Consider the following 19,603-nt stretch of genomic DNA (forward strand, 5'->3'; position numbering starts at 1 on the left):
CTGTTCCATTGAGCTTTCTTACTTTTAATGTCATTATTTTATCTCTCTTCTCTTTATTATGTGAGGGAAATAGAGATTAGAAAGGACATTTCCTCCCAATAATTCTCATATTCTCACCCAGATGTTTCTAAGTAGCAGTCAAGGTTTTAGAACCCTGAGAAACTCCCTCACCAACTTAATGCTTACTGTTAGGATGTCATCTTGTCCAAAGTGCATTCTCTTTGGATGCCTCAAATCAAGTAAGCTCAAAATAAATTAATAAAAGTCTAATGCATTTAGAGATCTTAAATAGACCTAACTCCAGCTGTCTTAACTCTTCATGTCAGGAAGATACAGCTTATCTCTTCTAAGGAATGTTGGGCATTAAAACCAGAGCCTTCTAGTGGTACCAGGGTGGCTCAGTCGCTTAAGTGTCTGACTGGCTCAGGTCATGATCTCAGGGTCCTTGGGATTGAGCCCTGTGTCAAGTTCCCTGCTCAAGGAGGAGTCTTCTTGTCTCTCTGCCCCTCCCCCTCCCACTCATTTTCTTTCTCTCTCCAATAAATGAATACAATCTTTAAAAAAGAAACAGAGCCTTTTAGCAGAACATTCATTCCTTTTTGCCCCTTGACTTGAAAACTGTAGTCTTTTTGACCACATGATCCATCCTAGAGTCCTTAGTCAATTTTGAAAAAGACTTTTTCTATCCCGTTTAATTGGCTTTATACAATTGGTTTTTAATACTTCCCAATAAAAATTTTGACACAGGCCCTTGTTAAAATAATGCATTAAATTTTTGTTTTGGGGGGCACCTGGGTGGCTCAATAGTTGAGCATCTGCCTTTGGCTCAGGGCGTGATCCCAGAGTCTTGGGATAGAGTACCAGCAGCGAGCCTGCTTCTCCCACTGCCTGTGTCTCTGCTTCTCTCTCTGTATCTCATGAAAAAATAAAATCTTAAAACATTTTTTTGTTATTAAAAAAATCAAACATATGCAGAAGAAGGGAGAATAGAACAATGAATCCCCTACCTGCCCATCATCTACTTTTAATGATTGTCAAGATTTTGCCACACTTAACCTCAAAATGGTACATTTTTAAAAGTCTGCTGTGTTTTGGTTCATGAGAGACACAGAGACAGAAAGAGGCAGAGACACAGGCAGAGGGAGAAGCAGGCTGGGTCGCTCAATTAAGCGTCTGACTTTTCATTTCAGTTCAGGTCATGATCTCAGGGTTATGAGACTGAGCTCTGAGTTGGGCTCCACACTGGGTGTGGAGCCTGCTTCAGAGTCTCTCTTTCCCTCTCTCATTGCCCCTCCCTCCCTTAAATGCTTTAAAAGCCTGGTGTAGTCCTTTATGCACTATATAGAAATTTTATTCGTTCCTTTTTACTAATTTAAATAAAATCCTGGCAAAAAGTAATTTTCCAGCCAGTTGGAGGGCTCAGAAAATCGAAATTGATATGAAACAATTATATAGTGAAATATCCTGTGTAAAATCTATTATAAAAGGGTTTTTAGGGGCTATTAATCAAATTCTAAAGTGTAAAAGGAAGGGACTAATTTGTCTTGCTAAGGCAATCTTAGTATATGGACCAAAGGCATTGATCTGGTAAACTACTTTCAAGAATCCTATTTTCTTGTTACTAGGTTAAGAGGAATTTCTATATAGGTAAACGGTCAGTTGTTAGAGATAAGTGTATATAGCCCCATTAGACTCAGTAAGTAAACCTGGTGAATTTTGTATCCCTAGCTCAAGGAATATTTCATCAAATATTCTAGCTGTTAAGATTGTTAAGTTCATTGAAGTCAGAGCCAGAGAAGAAATGCGTCTGAATAGAAGGCTGATAGTGGTGGGCAGCACCAGTTGTAAAATTGTCCCAGGAAGAAGAAATACAGGATTGTGTTCTAACAAATACATATCAGGTAAATAAAAAGAGGAACTGAGAGAGCAAGACAAAGGGAGGACAGAGTATACCAGGAGGAACAGAGAAAAAGTGCATTGAAACCTACCACCTAGTTCAAGGTATTCAAGGATCAAGGTGATCCCAGGTAGGATAAAAAAAAGAAATTAGATTGAATGATCAAGAAAACAATAAATGTATAAGAATAATTGGATTGAGAAAAAGCAATAGATATGGGTTTTAGGTATTTTAAAGGCCTTGGAGGAGTGATCAAAACATAACTGTGTTTGATTTTGAGGATTAACCAGCCTGATTTGGGGGGATATATAGAAAGACACATAGAAGTTTTTGGAAGACCACATCTGGAAGCCAAACATATGGCTTAGAGCTAGAGCAACTCTTAGGGTTTTGGAGTTTTTTTGTTTGTTTTGGCAGGACAGAGGATGGAGTGGATTAGGGATAGAGATAGAAGTAATCAGGAGGATTTAGTTAGTAAAAGAACTTTCTATACACCTAATATGTATAAGTTACATATTAAAGTTGACACTGAGAAAGCTTTTTATATATGTAAGATGTGTATATAAGTTAGGTGTAATGTGTATATAAAATAAAATATACTGATACTTTGACCTCTTAAGTAGCCTTATCCTATTATTAATTAAAGCCCACTTCTAAATATATATCAGACAGAACACCTCAGAGAAAGAGAATCCTTGGACTGAGATGGAGAAAATTAGAGTTTGTGTTCGAAAACGCCCTTTGGGCATGAGGGAGGTACGTCGTGGAGAAATTAATATTGTTACTGTAGAAGACAAAGAAACGCTACTTGTTCATGAAAAGAAAGAAGCAGTTGACCTTACACAATATATTCTGCAGGTATGATGCTTTCCTTTTGTGTTTGGAATTAATATGATCAAGTGTGTAGATTTTTTTTGCTCTTATTTTAATGATAGCATACAAATTCTAAAACCCAATTTCTGCTTTGGGTGTTGGTATTCATACGTGATATAAATCATTAATACTCTGGACCTTCATTTTAAACAAATATAGTGCAATGGAGGAAACAAAAACGTAATTTCTGCATTCTAAGGCTATAGAATTGCATCATATATTCGCTTAACACATTTTACATGAATGTTATTATACCTCTTTGGCAAAAAAGGGTCTTAAGGGGATAAAAAGAATGTAGTGGTGGTAGGTAGGACTAGTCACTGAGTATATGCCCCAGAGTGACTCTGAGATGATCCCATAGTCAGTCTCAATCCTTGCCTGTATCTCACAGTATGAACTTACTATTATGAGTATGAATCTGGAGTTTAATATGGAGGATATGTTTTCGAGCAACAAAATTCCAGATAGCCACTCAACTGCTTATTTTGATTCTCAACTGTCTTTGGGTTTAGATTTAACTTGGTGGAAATTGAGCAGGTTACTTTGTATAGAATAGATTATAGCAAGTAAATGCAGTCCAGGGATATGATTTCACTTTTACATCTAACATATAAGGATTTAAATAGAACACTAGTAACTTAGACACATAAGAAAGTGTTCACTCCCTGCCAGAAAGATAAGAGTCCAAGAAGAAAGAGTTTGATATTGAAAGGAACTTATTTCAAGCAGATAGATAACCTTGCAATAACTTCAGTCTCCTATGGAAGCAGCAGGCCATGGATGGAAGATGCCATAATTTAGGTACTCTTAAAATTATGAAGCAATTCTTTTTTTTTTTTTTTTAAGATTTTATTTATTTATTCACGAGAGACACACACACACACACAGAGGAAGAAACACAGGCAGAGGGAGAAGCAGGCTCCAGGCAGGGAGCCCGACATGGGACTCGATCCTGGGTCTCCAGGATAACACCCCGGGCTGAAGGCAGGCGCTAAACCTCTGAGCCACCTGGGCTGCCCTGAAGCAATTCTAAACAATCTAAAACAGAGGATAATCCACCAGATGTTAAGATTTGGGAATTCAAGTCTCTCTTAATCTGCCTCTATATATATTCATATTACATTCATACTATTCTCTCTCTTGCTCTCTTGTCTCAAAACCCAGTGAATGGTAGAGAGAAGAAAAGTGGTGAGTAATCTGTTGTGCTAGCATTTCACCTTAGTCAGCTGAAATTTTACTCTCCTGGAATAAATATGTTAACACTGAAGTCAAATTGTTAACACTTTCCCCCTCTTTTATATTTGGCATTGTTCATCTTTTTCTTTGGTTATCAAAATTGGGTTTCACCGCAACATTCAAAGTAATCCACTGAGTCTTTCTATGGGCACTAAATTACTAGACCACTGTATAAACAACCCAATTACTTTAACAGCATTATTGACTGCTGATCAATGCACAATCTATTAGGTCTAGATGGGAGGTATTTATTTTGAAGATGGTCTAAATGTCAATTAGTTATAATGTTATCTAGTTCCATGTCTACTTATAACCATAGTAATAGTCCTGTCCAGTTGCCATCTACCCAAGAAGCCCTTAATGATGCTTCTGTCACAGTAATTCCCTCAAAGAAGCATTGTCTTATCTTTTGTATTTTTCCATTATTCCAAAACATAATAACCTTACTTCTTTGTCATTACCGTTGGTCAATACTTATTGAACACCCATAGTTTTCATAGCACTTTCTCTGCAGTTTGAACTTTGGACCTTTGCTCTCATAGGTCAAAGTCCTTACCTATCAATGTCATAATACAAGTGCTGGGAGGGCTTTCACCCCCTTTTCTTTCCTTAAGTGGAAAGAAGAAAAAGGAGGTTGATAGCAAACCTAGCAAATAAATACTGATCCTAGACTCTTTGGGTTTTAATTTTTAAATTTATTAAAGAATTCAAACAATAGGTTTATATATATCCATTTAATTAAATGTACTTTCAAATCTTCTTTGTTATTTAGTATATATGATCATATATATGCAATGTGCTATCCTGCTTAGCATTTAATTTTGTATCAACATAATGTGTGAAAGGACAAGGAAACAAATTTTTATATATTTCATTCCATTTCTTAAATAAAGAAATATATATAGAACAAAGAGATGGCACTGAAATATATCAAAAAGTCAACAGTGGCTATCCCTGGGTAGTAAGATTTGTAGATAATTTTATTTTCTTCTTTACTGTTTTCCATGTTTTTAAATTTGTCTATAATCAGCATGCTACTTTTATATAAAAAGCAAAAAAAATGTTTTAAAGATTTTTATTTATTTATTCATGAGAAACACAGAGAGGCAGAGACATAGGTAGAGGGAGAAGCAGGCTCCCTGAGAGGAGCCTGGTGCAGGACTTGATCCCAGGGCCCCAGAATCATGACCTGAACCAAAGGCAGATGCTCAACTACTGAGCCACCTAGGTGCCCCTAAAAAGTAAAAAAATTTGAGTAACATAGATTTGTTTCAAAATCAAAACATACAAAAAGGACTGCGGTGAAAAGTGTCCTGCTTATTCTATGTCCTCCTTGAAGGCAACCAGTATTACCTGTTCTATGTTTCCAGAGATATTCTATAAATACATGTTACTTTAATAATCTGAAAAACTTATTTGAAAATAAAATATGGAACTCTGATCATATCAGGGCTAAAGTGTATATTAATACAACCTAATTAATTAAGTATGATCAAATGAAATATATGTGATGCAAAGGACTTTATGGAATATATGTATTTAGATATCTTTTGCTAGCATTTATAATATTTATATATATTAATATGGGCAGCCCCGGTGGCTCAGCGGTTTAGCGCCGCCTTAAGCCCAGGGCCTGATCCTGGAGACCCAGGATCGAGTCCCACGTCTGGCTCCCTGCATGGAGCCTGCTTCTCCCTCTGCCTACGTTTCTGCCTCTCTTTCCCTTTCTGTGTCTCTCATGAATAAATAAATCTTTAAAAAATATAAATATATATTATAATATATGCGGTAATTATAATAATAATACTAATCTTACATGTTCACATATCTTTCATTGAGGATATTTACAGAAGTACTAGAAAAATCAATACCTAAGTCCTATTGGAAGGAAAGATACTAATGCCTTTAATCAATGTGTTTTCTAAGATATATACTCAAGAAGTAAAGTTATTTACAGGCACTTATAGAAGAAGATGAAGAATAGCCAAATACTCAATGAAGTAAAGGAATTTAAAAAGTTTTCACATTTACTTGTGATCATTTTTTTATTTTGCTGAGAAATGCCAAAAAATATATATATTTTAGAAATAGATTTTACTTTTTATTATTGCCATTTTCAAGTTTATTCAAAAGTAGAATGAGCCCTTATGTGCCTGTCACCCAGATTCAGCAGTTAAAAACATTTTATTATTCTTAAAATCCTATCACATATTTCATACCACTAAAAGTTCACAGATTTCTTTATCATGCTGCACAGATTCATTATTTTCTCACCTTCTAACTTTTGGCGATATTTTCTAATACATTCAACAATAATTGAATAATTTCTGTTCAGGTGACCTAGCAAATTTCTATTCCAGTGTATTGTAATGATACACAAGACTGAATCAGACCTGAATAGAGTGACTCACACAGTAAATTGGCCCAAATTCACTTTGCTGGATTTTCCCATGCAATTTTTCTCAACTGTATATTTAGAGTATGCCCAAGAGGTAGTAGAAGAAAGGGCTTAATGTCTCATTCATTGCACATGGACTGCCATTATTACACTACAGTCAGGCTTGAAATTAGGATTTTTTTTACTCAGAGTTAGTTGGTCTGCCAACATAATAAGCTTCTTAATTATCCAAATGATTATTGCTGCTAAGTTAATTCTTTCCAGATCCAGTTTAATAGGGTCTTCTATCCTTTTCCAGATTATCATGGTTTATTCATTTGGGGATTGTGGACTACTTTCTCTCCCCACCAACTCATATCCAGGCAGTGGCCAAATTTCTCATGCATACATCTCTTTATTTTTACTGTCATCATTGAATTTAGACCCTTCTAAAACAGAGGATAATCCACCAGATGTTAAGATTTGGGAATTCAAATCTCTGGATTACCATTGGATTACTACCAGTGTCCCTGTGCTTAGTCTTTTCGCAGTGTGAAGCCAGATTAGTCTTCCAGTAAAATGGCTCAGAGCATCTCTTTCCTTTGCAAAGTTTTTTATTGGCTACCCACTATTTGCTAAATTAAATATGAACATTCTGTCCTTAAGGCTACTGTCCTAATACCCATGCAACATAGTCCTAATACATTATTCTTAGCCTTCTATTTCACCTTTCTATCTACCAAGATCCTATGATTCAACCACAGTAAATCTTCTCTGTTTCCTAAATGTTCCTTGTGCTTCTCTCATTTGACTGTTGCTGAGGTTTTTCCCATGCTAGAATATCTTCCCCTGCCTCCATCTCTACCTCTAAATTCTTCTTCTTGCATGGCTCTTTCTGTGTACAGTCTTTTTTCATAATGTCTCTCCCAATCAGAAGGAATATGCTTTTCCTTTGAATTCCACATGTACTTTATCTCTCAAAGGTTTTCTAGCTTAGAATCATTTGTATACTTGTCTGGATTCACATCTTTAGGTGTGAAGTTGGGGTGATGGTAGGGTAATATCTATATCTTTGGGCCTTTTGAAGTGCCTACTGCAACTATACATGTTACCAGCTGAGCAATAAGTGTTCATGGAATTAAAAACTCAGCTTTGGGGGCTCTTGGGTGGTTGAATTGGTTAAGCAAGCATCTGTGTTTGGCTCAGGTCATGATCTCTGGATCCTGGGATGGAGCCCCATGTTGGGTTCCCAGCTCAGTGGGGAGTCTGCTTCTCCCTCTGCCCTTCTGCCACCCCCCCACCCCTGCGCTCACTCTCTCTCAAATAAAATCTTTAAAAAATAAAAAGGGGTGCCTGGGTGGCTCAGTTGGTTAAGCATCTGCTTTCAGGTCAGCTCATGATCCCAAGGTCCTGGGATCGAGCCTCAAGTCAGGCTACCTGCTCAGCAAGCAAGTCTGCTTCTCCCTCTCCTTCTGCCCCTGTTCCTGTGCTCTCTCTCTTGCTCACTCTCTCTCAAATAAATAAAATCTTTTTTAAATAAATAAAATTGGGGGGGGGGGGGGAGACCAGCTATGTAACCTATGAAATGGAAGTCTTCCTTTATAATTCCTCCAAATTTCAAATATGCTAGTCCTAGCTGGGCTATGAGGATAACCCCCATAGAATTCAGTTCTCCTGGACCTAAGGAGGATTAGCTGTCTTGTACTCATAATTTACTTAAGAAAGAACAAAAATCGGGGCTCCTGGGTAGCCCAGTGGTTGAGCATCTGCCTTTGACTCAAGGCGTGATCCCAGGGTCCGGGATCGAGTCCCACATCGGGCTTCCTGCATGGAGCCTGCTTCTCCCTCTGCCTATGTCTCTGCCTCTTTCTTTCTCTATCAGAATAAATAAATAAAATCTTTTAAAAAAGAAAAAGAACAAAAATCGTGTGCTTTTGTTTTTACATTGTAAGAACATATCTACAGAGATCTTAAGAAAGCCCTATCATTTGATAGTTATTGATTGCTTATTTATCTCTAAGTTTGTCATAGTCAGTTACTATTAGTTGAAAAAGTACTTGCACCTTTATTATGTGTTTACTAGAATAGTGAAGAAAACCCAGAAAATACCTCTTTATATAAAAATCACATTTCTTTTTCAGCATGTTTTTTATTTTGATGAAGTCTTTGGTGAAGCATGCACCAATCGGGATGTATACATGAAGACTACTCACCCACTCATTCAGCATATTTTCAATGGGTATGATAGTTATTATTTGCTTCGCTTGGTTCATACTGTTTTCCATAACATATTTCTTTATAAGTATCATTTGTTTTTTATTTTTTTGAATTAGACATTAATTTGTGTTTTAATCCGATGAATTTAGACTCTTCTGAAGAGTGCATTGTCTCTTTTGGATTTACCAAGCATTCAGAAAATTTCAGCAAAAATATAAGTTGTCAATAATATAATTTTATCAAAAAAAAAATAATAATATAATTTTATCAAAGTCCTCAGAATAAAAAGGCTTAAGTGGTTGTAGTTTGAACTTTTGATAATAGGAATTAAATATCCTACCCATAGTTCAGTTACTCTTTTCATTGAAGTGGGATAGGTAAGTGACTGTCACCTGTTTTTTATAGATGTATTTTTTTAATTTTGAAATAATTATTCACAATAAACATTAAATGGGACCGAAAAGGCACTAAGGACTCTGTTGTTTATTCAAAATATAGGCATGTATAGATAGAAAATGCCAAACAGCTTGCTAGAATCACGGATTCCAGAGTATTTTGACTTTTTAAAAATAATTCTTAGAACTTTAAAAATATTGAAATATAATTCAAATAAAATTAGATGCACAGATCTTAAAAAGTATTCAAGTTTGATGAGTTTTGATACTTGTATTTGTCCAAGTAACCAATACCTCAAACAAGATAGTAGACCATTTCCATCACTCCCAGAGAGTTTCCTTATGTACCCTCCTAGTAAATCTCCAACTTCCACCTTCAAGTTTTATATAACCACTGACCTTTCCTTTACTATAGATTAGTTTTGCCTGTTCTAGAATGTCACAGAAATAGAATCCTTCCCATATAGGTTCTTTTATGCTTAGCTTCTTTGGCTTAGCATAATGTTTTTTGGTATTAGTACGTGTTGCATGTATCCATAGCTTTTATTGCTGAATAATGTTCCTTTCTATAAATATACCACAACTTATCCATTTTCCTGTTGATGGACATTTGGATTATTTCCAGTTTGGGAATATAAAGCTGTAAAAGCTGTATGAACATTCTTGGTCAAGTCTTTTTCTTGGACATGTTTTCATTTATCTTGGGTGAAACCTAGAAATGGAATTACTGGGTCATTGGATAGGTGTGTGTTTGTAAGAAAGTATCCAACAGTTTTCCACACACCCATTTTCTTTTTTTAAAAGATTTTTTTTTTAACTTTTTTTTAATTTATTTATGATAGTCACAGAGAGAGAGAGAGAGGCAGAGACGCAGGCGGAGGAAGAAGCAGGCTCCATGCACCAGGAGCCTGATGTGGGATTCGATCCTGGGTCTCCAGGATCGCGCCCTGGGCCAAAGGCAGGCGCCAAACCACTGCGCCACCCAGGGATCCCTTTTTTTAAAAGATTTTTATTTATTTATTTGAGAGAGAGTGCAAGAGAGCAAGCACAAGAGGGAGAAACAGACTCCCTGTCAAGCAGGGAGCCTGATGTGTTGCTTGACCCCAGGACCCCAGGATTATGACTGAGCTGAAGGCAGATGCTTAAACCGACTGAGCCACCCAGGCACCTCCACATACCCATTTTATATTCCCATTAGCAATATATGTGAATCGAATTTCCTTCTTTAAAAAACATTTTTTTTTTAGGATTTATTTATTTATTGGAGAGAGAGCATGAGTATGGCAGGAAGTATCAGGGGCACCCTGTGAATTGCATTTCTATGTCACCATATTTAACATCATCAGTCTTCTTTATTTCAGCCAATCTAATGGGTATATAACTTGATCTCATTTTGGTTTGTATTTGAATTTCCCAAATGCCTAATGATGTTGAGAATCTTTTCAGAAATGTGCTCATTGGCCATTCAGATAACTTCATTTGCCCAATTTTTTTCTTTTTATTGTTGTTTTGTAGAAGTCATTAAATTTTTTTTTATTCTGAGCAGGCTGAAAAACTGAGATTCCTTTCAGGTTCAATTTTTTATGCACCAAGTCTAGGGAGTACTTTTTAAGAGAGCAAGTTTCTAAAGTTAGAATTTGAATGTTAGGCCAGTACCAATTAAAAAATAAGAGGTGCAAGAGTGCCTAGGTGGCTCAGTCACTTGAGCATGAGCCCTTGATTTTGGCTCAGGTCATGATTTTGGGGTCATAAGATTGAGCCCCCCTGTGGGAGTCTACTTGAGATTCTCTCCATCTCCCTCCCCACTGCCCCACCCCTTGCTCATGCATGTGCACACACGCACATGCTCTCATTCTCTCTAGTTCTAAAATAAATAAATCTTTTTTTAAAAAGTACAAGTTAAATGCATCCATTCTGTGAACCATAATAAGAGACATTTCATATCCATATTTGTTGTTTTTCAAAAAGCACATCTCTAAAATGTTCAGAAGATGAGGTGCCTGGGTGGCTCAGTCGTTAAACTTTCTACTCTTGATTTCCCCTCAGGTCATGATCTCAGGGTTGTGAGATCAAGTGCCGCACTGGGTTGTGCACTGGGTATGGAGCCTACTTGGGATTCTCATTCTCCCTCTCCCTTTATCCCTCCCCTCTTCACATTTTCTGTCTCTCTTAAAAAAAAAAAACTAAAAAATGTTCTGAAGATAAGGTAGATATTATTCTTTAGTCTCATTCTGCTGAATCTTCTGTAGTTTGTTCACATTTTCCTCCTTTAATGCTTTTCCTCACACTGCCTCTACCAGTGTATCCAAGTACCTATACAGCTGGGAGCCTGGATTCAAAAGACAAGGAGTAACTGGTCTCTACTCAAGCAGCTTAAATCTGATTAGTTACCATCTCTTTCTTCTCACACTTCCATGGTTCCTTTGCCGTTGTCCTATTACTCATTCTTTGGTTTCTTTCTGGCTTCAGGCTCCTTTCTTCATGTTAATCTCTCTGCCCACCTCCAGTATCCCCTTACCTCTGTGTCTGTACATAGACATTTTTTCTTGCTGCAAGAAGCTACTTTTATCATTCATCCATGCAATTCCTGTTCAAGAGTCTGCAATAGCTGCTTACTACTTAACATTATGGTCACTTACTGCTCTGCACTACATAGTTGGGCCTCTGATACTCAGATAATCTTGGCCTCTAGCTCCTCTGAAAACATGTGATCAGAAGATTAGTCTCTGTCTTTCTTCTTCACCTCTAATTCTGTAGTTCTTCACAGTCCTAACCACACACATACCCACCCACATGCGGGAATAGTGATTCTCACTTAGAATCACATGATGTCAGGGCTAGAAGGAATCTTAAAAACACAAATAACCTATTTATTAATGAAAGTGAAAACTGAGGCCTTTAGAAAAGCTCTTCTAGGGATCCCTGGGTGGCGCAGCGGTTTAGCGCCTGCCTTTGGCCCAGGGCGCGATCCTGGAGACCTGGGATCGAGTCCCACGTCGGGCTCCCGGTGCATGGAGCCTGCTTCTCCCTCTGCCTGTGTCTCTGCCTCTCTCTCTCTCTCTCTGTGACTATCATAAATAAATACAAAAAAAAAAAAAAATTTGAAAAGCTCTTCTGAGTCATTCCTCAACTATTTTGCTTATACTGATTTTACCTCTGTCTAAACTTCCTTAATGTTTATGAGTAGTCACTAACACCTTGTTCATATAGTCTTCCATTGTCTATTGTATTTATTTTAATTCTCTATTTAAAGATTGTATTTATTTATTTAACAGAATATAAGCAGAGGGAGTGGCAGATAGAGGGAAAGGGAAGCAGGCTCCCCAAGGAGCAGGGACACCCCGATGCACGGCTCGATCCCAGGACCCAGGGATCATGACCTAAGCCAAAGACAGACACTTAACCAACTAAGCCACCCAGGCATTCCAATTTTCTATTACTTCTTTCATCAAACTTACCTTTTAGGATTAAGGCAAAATCGTCTACTTGATCTCTAAAATGTGGGGCCGTTGTCTTATGGTATAACCAGTTCCATAACAAATTCCTATTAAAAAACTCATGTACTTCTTTGAGAATATTTTTTCTTCTTCCTACATTTTTATAATGTAAAGCTCTGTCCTTTCCTTAAAGGATTGTATGCGTATAGTTGAATTTTGTCAGCTATAAACAGGATTCTGTTTCTGATTTTTGTCATGAAAAATCTATGTGTAGATTAGCATTTCTCTTAGTATATATGTTATGCAAATTATTTTTCCCCTAGAGGCAATGCCACTTGCTTTGCATATGGACAGACAGGTGCCGGGAAGACCTACACCATGATAGGAACTCATCAGAATCCAGGACTCTATGCTCTGGCTGCCAAAGATATCTTCAGGCAACTAGAAGTATCCCAGCCAAGAAGGCACCTCTTCGTGTGGATCAGCTTCTATGAAATCTACTGTGGACAGCTTTATGACCTCTTAAATAGAAGAAAAAGGTACTGATTATGAGTGGGGAAACTATAAATCTGTGAATCGTTGTTTTAGGCCAGAGTCCCACAGGATCATGGAATCATGGGATTTAATGCGAGGCCTTGTTATATTTGTGCCCTTTTGTGAAATAAGTTTCTTGAATCAGATGAATATTTCTTTTTTTTTATTTTTTAAAGTTTTTATATATTTATTCATGAGAGACACAGAGAGAGAGAGTGAGAGCCAGAGGCACAGGCAGAGGGAAAAGCAGGCTCCATGCAAGGAACCTGATGTGGGACTCGATCCCGGGACTCCAGGATCAGGCCCTGGGCCGAAGACAGGCGCTAAACCGCTGAGCCACCCAGGGATCCCCTGAATATTTATTTTTAAAGATTTTATTTATTCATTTGACAGAAAGCACATGCAGGGGGAGTGGGAGAGGAAGGATCAATGCAGGGCTTGGTCCCAGGACCCCAGGATCACGACCCAAGCCAAAGGCAGACACTTAACCAACTGAGCCACCCAGGCGTCCCAGATGAATATTTTTTAAACCATCAGTTCAGCTAGAGAAAAATGTAAATTAGCCTTCCATTAGTATTTTATTTATTTATTTATTTTAAAGATTTTATTTATTCATGAGAGACATAGAGAGAGAGAGGCAGAGACATAGGCAGAGGGAGCAGGCTCCATGCAGGGAGCCTGATGTGGGACTCGATCCCAGGGCCCCGGGATCACGACCTGAGCCAAAGGCAAGATGCTCAACCTCTGAGCCTCCCAGGCATCCCCCATTTGGATTTTTAATATTTATTTTAGAGAGAGACAGAGCAAGCATGGGGAGGGGTAAAGGGCGATAGAGAGAGAGAGAGACCCAAGCAGACTCCTCCCTGAGCTTGGACCCCCGCACAGGGCTCATTCTTAGGACCCTGAGACCATGACCCAAGCCAACACTAAGAGTTGGATGCCCAACCAACTGTGCATTAGTATTACTTTTATGTGATCAATATCCTAATGTTTATTGAAAGACTATCCCTTTTATTTTGGTCTATGAAAAAGGTCATGATTTCAGGAAGTCAGGATGTCAGCGTGTACTTAAATCCTTTCCTATGCTTTTGACCTATTATTACACTAGAAGAACCATAAATAATATTTCCTGCTTTCTCTTATTTTTTTGCTCTCAATAATCTTAGGGTAAATTTAATGATAGTTTTCTGAAATCAGTAAAAAAAAAAAATCTCTCTTCTTCACATTAGACTTTTAGCTCTTATAAGCCCATGCAACATAATACAGTAATTTAGAAATGAATTCAGTAACTCTGACTTTAAATCCCTATTGTATTTTTCTGCATAAAGTTTTATTTAGGTTGAAACAGATGACTTCAATCGAGCAGGAAACAATGAAGTTGTGAAGGTACCAACTGACTGGAAGAATAAGGAGGAGAGATGGAATAGGGGACGTGGAAGGATAAAAGGGTGTCATAACAGAATTAACCAGACCTGTGACATGTTGGGAGCAGCCACACCAAGTAGAGAGAGTTGAGGCTAAGCATGGTAGAGGGCTGGGGAAGCTAAATCAATGACAGAGACTAGCCTCCAGCAAAGGTATCCAAGCCCCTACAGAGCTGTCCAAAAGGATGTGCAAATTCCACAAGCTTCAGGCAAGCACTGGAATGGGAGGTGGGGGTAGAAGAGCAGCTTGAGTTCAGAAGGGAGAGAATGATAGGGCAGGCCCCCATGGTAGAGGAGTACTAGGATATTAAGTTGTGAAACTGGAGAAACCAGCAACTAGGCTTGGGCAGACTGCCATCTGTGGACTATTCCAAAGGAAAGGGGACCTTCAGGTATGCCACAATTCAGAGAATATACAGGTGTTCAGGGTTCTGTCCCGACACAGCAACTGCCAAATAAAGAAGGGTTCTGCTCTGGGTTTGCTTTGGAGGAGAGTTGCTTTTCTTTTTACCTTCTCTGTTGGTTCTGAAGCCTCAAGTTAGCTCAATCACAGCTTCTCTTTCAAGCCCCAGCACTTATTTATGAGCTCTTTCCAGTCAGAATGTATCTGGGCGCTGGGATCTGGCTCTGGGGGGCCCAAACAGACCAGGTCAACCACTAGCCACTGACAAAATTCGAAGTTAGAGTAAATGAGTGGTGGTGAAACAAGAAATTTATTTCTGAGAGGCCAGTACTGGGAAGACAGCAAACTAACATTTCAAAGACTGCTTCCAAAGTACCAAAAATACTTCTAGGTTTAGGTAAGGAAAATATAGGACAAAGGTTGTTGGGTACTCCCAGGTGGGTCATGAAGTTCAAGTTGATCATTATCTTGGGGTCAGTCGTGAGTGGGGGCTTGCTGGCTCTGGGCAGTCCTTTTTGCTTGAGGGAATAGTTTGGATTCTCTTATAGGGATGCTTTGCCTGCAGGATCTTTTTCCTGAATGAAGAGATAAGCTGAAAAGAACTAATTAGAAAATTTGAGGACAAAATGGAGGTAGTTGAAGTCCTCTTTGTTTAAAGAACAGTTGGCAGGAGAATACAAGCTGCTGTGTTTGTGTGTCTGTCTGTCCATTCGTCTGTCCAGTTTATTTGGGTTAAGGGACAGTCAAGGTGTCTAGTCAACTATTTGTGAGTGTCATTCTTTAATAAATTACTCATATATTGCCCTGTATGTTTGCACTCTTTAATTGTAGCCACGGAGATGGGATTATACTAACTCCTTTCTTTGAAGCTTCCTTTTAGGGCTCACTAGGGAAGAACCTACACTTACTCTGCAAGTGTCTTGGGCTGTAGGTGTTTTCTTTTTGTTTTTATATCTCTGGCTAATTGACTAGTATCTCTTTTGCCTATCTTCCTGGGACTTCTGAAATGTCCTGATCCACTCATGGCATACTTTCTGTTTAGAGCTGTTATGCTGTATCCTGTGTGTTTTTTTAATAGAATATATTTCCTAAAAGTAATAGTGAGACTTTGACAAAGGTGAACAGAAACATACATGCTCAGTCCACCTCTTAAGCTAGAAACCAAAAGTTATGGATCTTCAAATTAACTTTTTTTTTTTTTAAGATATAATTGGAAAAAAAAAATAAAAAAATAAAAAAATAAAAAAAAAAGATATAATTGGCTTTTCTAAGCAATTCATGAATCGGGCCTCATTCCATCTAGCAAGTAGAGGGGAGGTCCAGGGAATTGTACAAAATGGAAGATTTTTATAGAAAGGAGGCTAGAGCAAGGAAGTTAGTAGCAAAAGAAAATAAAAGATTGTTCCAGGCAAGATCACCTTCCTTTGTGGGGAAGGGCAGGGGGTCTTATTAGGTAGATTACCTCATTTTCCTTTGAGAGGGCTAGAGAGGGCTCATGTGACAGATTACCTCACTAGTGCTTATCAAAAAAATGTCTGATTGAGAAGTTAAAACACACTTCTGGGGGAGGTTGAAACTGCAATTAGGTATGAAGCCGCAAATTAACTCTTAAAAGTAGAGGTTAAATTGTAAAAAGTGATAGAAATATACTTCTTGCTGGGACACCTGGGTAGCTCAGAGGTTGAGCGCCTGCCTTTGGCTCAGGGTGTGATCCCGGAGTCCTGGGATCGAGTCTCACATTGGGCTCCCTGCATGGAGCCTGCTTCTCCCTTTGCCTATGTCTCTACCTCTCTCTCTGTGTCTCTCATGAATAAATTAAAAAATATATATATTCTTGCTTATAAGATTTTAAAATCTAGCAATACATTTTGGGCTGTCCATTAGGAACTTTTCTGGGGTGAGCTTAGGGTGTAGGGCCTAGGAAAATATGTTCAGGAATGACATGAGGACTCCGAAAGCTAGGTCCTTCCTTTATTCCAGAAGCCTGACTGTACCAATAGTTGTTTTCTGAGAGGTCACAAAGATTGGTGAAGCTGATTTCTTCCAGTCCTTCTATAAAAGTTTAGAAACTTGGGATGAAACATAAACTAAGGAAAAATGTTTTTTAACGGCACCTGGGTAGCTCAGTTGGTTAAGCTTCTGTCTCTTGGTTTCCATTCAGGTCATGATCTCAGGATCATGGAATCAAGCCCCACATTGGGTTCCCCACTTAGTGGAGAATCTGCTTGTACCTCTTCCTTTGTTCCTCCCTGCCCCCCCCCCCCATGCCACCCTTGTGCACATGCTCTCTCTCTCTCAAATATTTTTTTTCTTTTTTAAAATATTTTATTTATTTATTCATGAGAGACACACACAGAGAGAGAGAGAGAGAGAGAGAGAGAGGCAGAGACACTGGCAGAGGGAGAAGCAACTCCATGCAGGAAGCCCGACGTGTGACCCGATCCCCCGTCTCCAGGATCACACCCTGGGCTGAAGGCAGCACTAAACCGCTGAGCCACCGGGCTGCCCTCCCAAATCTTTTGTAAAAAAAGAAAAAATTTTGAGAAAATTATTTCCTTTTTTGGCTGTAAAGTGGAATTCTATTCTTCTTCTTTTTTTTTTTTTAAGATTTTATTTATTCATGAAAGACACAGAGGAGGGGGGAGGGCAGAGACACAGGCAGAGGGAGAAGCAGGCTCCATGCAGGGAGCCTGATGCGGGACTCGATCCGAGGTCTCCAGGATCACACCCTAGGCCGAAGGCGGCTCTAAACCGCTGAGCCACTCGGGCTGCCCAATGGAATTCCATTCCTAACTTCAATCACTATCTTATTAAGGGAGAAAAATAATCTTAGAGTCTTTAATAGATTCAATCAATACATGTGCCTTGATGTATCTGGTTTAATGATGATAGACCACATAACCTTACATACAGACCTGAGAAATTCAGTCACAGCACCAGCTCTTCTTCCTCCCTTGGAAGATATATCAAGACTCCTTAGGTTGGAAATAAAGTAGAACCCCACTTATGCTGGCTTAAGCTATTTAGGGGAGGCATTGGCTCATATAATTAGATAAAGCCTAGAGGAGAATCAGGCCTTAGGATCTATTTACTCTAGCAGCTCAGGGATGTTATAAGGACTAATTTCTTTGCTCAGCTATGCTTTCTATGATGTTAGCCTCCAAAATTGGCTCTCTGGTGAATACAGAATGGCTGCCACTGTTCCTAGGGCCATGTACTTTCACTTCTAGAAAGAAAGAGCACCAGCACCTCACTCCCAGGCAACCTAACAACCAGAGACTAGCACTTTATTTTGATTGGACCAGCAGAGTTCCCATATCCAATCCTGAACCAATCACTGAAGCCAGGAATATATGACCCACTGATTGGCATAGGTCTGGATCTTATGTTCATTCTTTTAATTGTAGCCAAAGTTGCTGACTTGTTTACAACAGTCAAGGAACATCTCTGAAGCCCAGGGCTGGTGTCAGGAGGTGTGGGAGTAGACCAGGAGTATACACATTAATCTCACTCAAATAACAGGAGAATGATGGAATGGTTTCTGAGGAGGCAAGAACAAAGTCCATTACAGCAGGTCTGCCATACTAACCATCTTCTTATATCTGCAGGCTCTTTGCAAGAGAAGATAGCAAGCACGTGGTACAGATAGTGGGACTGCAAGAGCTTCAGGTGGATAGTGTGGAGCTCCTCTTAGAGGTAACTCTTCTTTCCTTACTACCCACCCCCTACAACAGCCTAAGTACAGAGAAAGAATTCATTTTTCCTATCTAACAAGTAAAATGGACTCAGATTTACCCAAAAGGCTATGACAGGCATTCCTCTTCACATTTATAAAACATGAGTCCTCTAAGAAGACAGCTCCTTTCCCTACAGGATTGTTGTTTCATTGCCACAGAGCATATGGGAGAACCTCATGCATGAGAGGGATACTCTTGTGCTAGTTTCACAGGCTGCTAATGTATATTTCTAAGGTAGTAGGAAAAGCTGCTAGAGAGAACTATTCTTACTTTAAGTAAAAATTTTAATAGGTAAGAGGTGCCTGGCTAGCTCAGTCAGTGGAGCATGTGACTCTTGATCTCAGGGTGTGAGTTTGGTGTAGAGATTACTTAAAAAAAAAAATTTTTTTTAATGGGTAATACCTTAAAAAAAATGGGTAATACTTTCACATGGTTTCAAAATTCAAGAGGTACAGGAGTGCCTGGCTGGCTCAGTCAGTTGAGCATCTGACTCTTGATTTCAGCTCAGGTCATGATCTCAGGGTTGTGAGATCAAGCCCTACGTCAGGCTCTGTGCTGAACATGGAATCCGCCTGTCTCTGTCACTGTGCTGTGTCACTGTCACTCTGTCACTGTTCCTGCCTCTGCTGGTTCTCTCTCTCAAATAAATAAATAAAATAAAATAAATAAATAAATCTTTAATAAATAAAATCTTTAAAAATAAATTCAAGAGGTACAATGAAAATGTCCCTTACATTCCCTTTTCAAACTGAGGCAACTAATTTTAATAGTTTTTTTTTTTTTTTTTTTATCCTTCCAAAAGTATTTTTAAATCTTCTTCTATTAAAAGTTATCTTTTGGGGCACTGGATGGCTCAGTCGGTTGGGATCTGCCTTCAGCTCAGGTCATGATCTCAGGGTCCTGGGATGGAGCCCCACATTGGGCGACCTGTTCAGTGGGGGTTTGCTTCTCCTTCTCCCTCTCCCCCTCCTCCCTGCTGTGTTCTCTCTCCTTCTCTCTCTCTCTCTCTCTCTTTCTCTCTCTCTTATTCTCTCAAATAAATGGATAAAATCTTTTTTTAAAAAAATTATCTT

General features: G+C 38.7%; 2 protein-coding genes across 7 annotated transcripts in view; one reads left to right on the forward strand and one right to left on the reverse strand.

Annotated features, from left to right (window-relative positions):
- NUDT2 (nudix hydrolase 2) overlaps window positions 1-19,603 on the reverse strand; it is a 101,324-nt gene that overhangs the window by 43,854 nt on the left and 37,867 nt on the right. The gene's annotated exons all lie outside the window — the stretch shown is intronic.
- The window catches only part of KIF24 (kinesin family member 24), a 79,064-nt gene that overhangs the window by 30,836 nt on the left and 28,625 nt on the right, over window positions 1-19,603 (forward strand). For all 6 annotated transcript variants that reach the window (XM_072728080.1, XM_072728077.1, XM_026008962.2 and 3 more), the window contains exons 3-6: window positions 2,566-2,755; window positions 8,525-8,622; window positions 12,756-12,971; window positions 18,402-18,489. In XM_072728080.1, the coding sequence (XP_072584181.1) occupies window positions 2,566-2,755; window positions 8,525-8,622; window positions 12,756-12,971; window positions 18,402-18,489 (592 nt within the window). The remainder of the gene's footprint in view (window positions 1-2,565; window positions 2,756-8,524; window positions 8,623-12,755; window positions 12,972-18,401; window positions 18,490-19,603) is intronic.

The sequence above is a fragment of the Vulpes vulpes genome, chromosome 12 (genome assembly GCF_048418805.1).
Source record: "Vulpes vulpes isolate BD-2025 chromosome 12, VulVul3, whole genome shotgun sequence".
Taxonomy (NCBI): Eukaryota; Metazoa; Chordata; class Mammalia; order Carnivora; family Canidae; genus Vulpes; species Vulpes vulpes.